Here is a 3022-nt window from a genome sequence, read left to right on the forward strand (position 1 = left end):
TTTTATGACAGGTTTTGCTTCTAGTTTTGTGTCATTTTTTGCATCTATTTTTCATTCTCTTTTGCTTCCTATTTTGTGTCATTCTTTGCTTCCATTTTTGCACCATCATTTGCATCAAGTTTACACTGTATTTTGAATCCAATTTAACGTCTTTTTATGCATCCATTTTGTGTCAGTTTTTGCATCTAGTCTTACGCCAGGTTTTGTATCTAGTCTTACACTAGTTTTTTCTTCTATTTTTGCACCAGCTTTGGTGCCTATCTTTGCACCATGTGTTGAATTTGATTTAGCACCAAATTTTGCATCCATTTTTGTGCCCATTTTTGCATCTTTTTTGGGACCATTTTTTACATCCACATTTACGTTTGATTTGTCTCCATTTTTCCCATCTCATTTTGCACCATATTTTGCGTCATTTGTTTCATCCAATTTTGCATCATTTTTAACACCATCTCTTGCATCTAATGTTACATCATTTTGAGCATCCAAATTTGCATTTATATTTGCATCTTATGTTGAGTCATGTGTTGTGTCCACCTTTGCATCTTATTTTGTGTCTAATGGTACATTCAATTTAGAGCCATTTTTTACGTCTACTTTTGTATTTGTTTTTGCACCAAGTTTTGCATCCAATTTTAAGCTATTTTATGCCCCTTTTTGCACCATTTTTTTGTGTCTACTTGTGTCCAATGTTGCACCATTATTTACACCGACTTTTTCATCCAATTTTGCATTTTTTTGGTGTCTAGTTTTACATCGTTTTCACCATCCAAATTTGCATCTTTTTTTGCCTCATTTTGTGTCCACATTTGCATATAATTTTGTGTCTGAGTTCGAGCCTAAATTTGCATGTGATTAGGAATCATTTTTTACATCCAATATGGCATCCTTGGTTTCACCTTTTTTTAGCCCCATTTTGCATCTTGTTTTATGTCTTTTCTTACATCTTTTTTTTTTCCTTTTTTGCACCCAAGTTTGCATCCCAAATTTACACCATTATTTGCATCATCATTTGGCATATTAATTTGTAACGTTTTTTGCTTCTTTTTAACGCTCAACTTTGCATCTTATTTTACATCTAGTTGTTGTCTTTTTTTGCATCTAATTTGGTGCCCATTTATGTGTCCTTGTTTTTGCCCAATTTGATATCCTTTTGTATGCCATGTTTTGTTCCCTTCTTTGTGTCAACTATTGCACAATTTTTCACTCCTAATTTATAACACTTTGTATGTCAATTGTTTGCATTTGTATTAATTCCTAGTTTAACATCCAATTTTACTTTCAATTTTGCATCCATGGTTACATCCCCATTTGACTTCTTATATAGAGTATATTTTTATTTACATATATGACCCCCTTTATAGATTCATAGTGAAATATATGATAGTTTCTAAATATCATTAAAGCAGATATCACAATTCAAAATCATTTGTAAAGAAATTTAAGAGAAATTGACAGCATCCATCCAAAAAAATAACAATGTGTCATTAACAATTTTCAAAACATGTATAAAATAGCAACATAATACTAATAAAATCAGTATTATTTTTAATCAAAACAAGTAAAATTCAAATATGATTAACCAATCAAAATATTTCATGAATATCGTTATTCTACGATAAATTAACAACATACATAAATCAAACTCATCGTATGATTACAAAATCAAAATGTCTCATTGATATAGGGTAAATTCACAACACCCATCTAAACATAACAATGTCATTCTACACAATAATTTCTTCATAAAAAACAATGCATGTGCATGCCTAGCTACCACCACCAAGATCATCCTCATGATCATCTTGACCATCCTCATTACTCTGATCCACATCATCACCAACACCGCAACTATCATCATCATCTCCTCCTTCACCACCATCATCCTCATCCTCATCCTCATCATCTCCTGATATATGTTGAACATAATTTGGATCATCGTCTTGGCAATCATTACATATAGCATTCTGACAAAAAAAATCAATATTACATGTTAGTATTAATTACATAACACAACACATGTTTTTGTTATACAATGTTAACCATAAAATGAGGTAAGATATAATATCTAATAGTACTAAAAAATAAAATGAAAATATGGTTTAAAAGTATATTGGAAATCCAACTAAGATTACATACCATAGAGTCCATCCAAACAACAAATTCAACCCATCTCTTTTGCTGCAGCACCTCCTTTTCCAAATGATTTGGAGGTCTTCCATATTTTAGTTCCTATCAATTAGTGAATAGGGAGAAATTAGATAACAATGACTTTCTTCTAGTACAAAATTTATTAAAAAAATATCACATGTTTAATATACTTACAAAGGTTGTTATCAGTGCTTTTAAAACTTTCTGGCCACTACGATGAGTGACTTTTGTCTTGGTTAACCTCGCCTTGGATGCCTTGTCCTTAAACATAAACCAATTCAATTTATTTTCACACAAATACATGTGTAAGATACTTATAAGTATTAATACATTCTAAATAATGTTTAATGAAAAATTCAATACCTGAATGCTCTCATTGCCAGCTTTTCTTTGTGCATCCAACTTCTCATATGATTTTACAAGTTCTTTCCATACTTTAAAAGGTATGTCAATAGGTCTTTGTTTCAGTCTTTGATCTTGAGGCATTTTTTTAATTTTTCTTGTTTGGTTAAAAATTTTGGTTAAAAAAAACCGAGCAAGTAATTCACATCAATGGCATGGGGACTCTATGGATATGTGTAAAAAAATGGCTATAAAGAAAACATCCAAAAAACATATGAGCTCTCCCTTTGATGGTCACTTGGGGCATATGGCTGGAAAGGAACAACTCCATTTTCGAAAATCAAGGACAATCCTTTCTCAAAGTCCTTCCTAATATTTGCTCCAAATGTCTTAAAATGAAAAACAAAATTCAAACGTCATCCTTAAACATCTCCCTTAAATATAACGTTGGACCATAAATTCTTCACTTTTATTGTTATCGGCTCTGGAATGATTTTTTTATATGCAATTATATAATGAAATATGTGTG

The 3022-nt window shown here is 31.0% G+C and overlaps 1 protein-coding gene across 1 annotated transcript; it reads right to left on the reverse strand.

Annotated features, from left to right (window-relative positions):
• Positions 1 to 1614: 1614 nt before the first annotated feature.
• LOC149161588 (uncharacterized) lies at positions 1615 to 2678 on the reverse strand. The gene is made up of 3 exons (XM_089435539.1): positions 2326 to 2678; positions 2140 to 2232; positions 1615 to 1967 (listed from the first exon to the last, which is right to left on the reverse strand). Exons 1-3 carry the CDS (start codon positions 2452 to 2454, stop codon positions 1770 to 1772), a joined length of 420 nt encoding a protein of 139 aa, XP_089291665.1. The 5' UTR covers positions 2455 to 2678; the 3' UTR covers positions 1615 to 1769.
• Positions 2679 to 3022: the final 344 nt, after the last annotated feature.

This window comes from Pinus tabuliformis, chromosome 5_2, assembly GCF_031772625.1.
Source record: "Pinus tabuliformis cultivar Carrire ecotype Pingquan chromosome 5_2, CPIR1, whole genome shotgun sequence".
Taxonomy (NCBI): Eukaryota; Viridiplantae; Streptophyta; class Pinopsida; order Pinales; family Pinaceae; genus Pinus; species Pinus tabuliformis.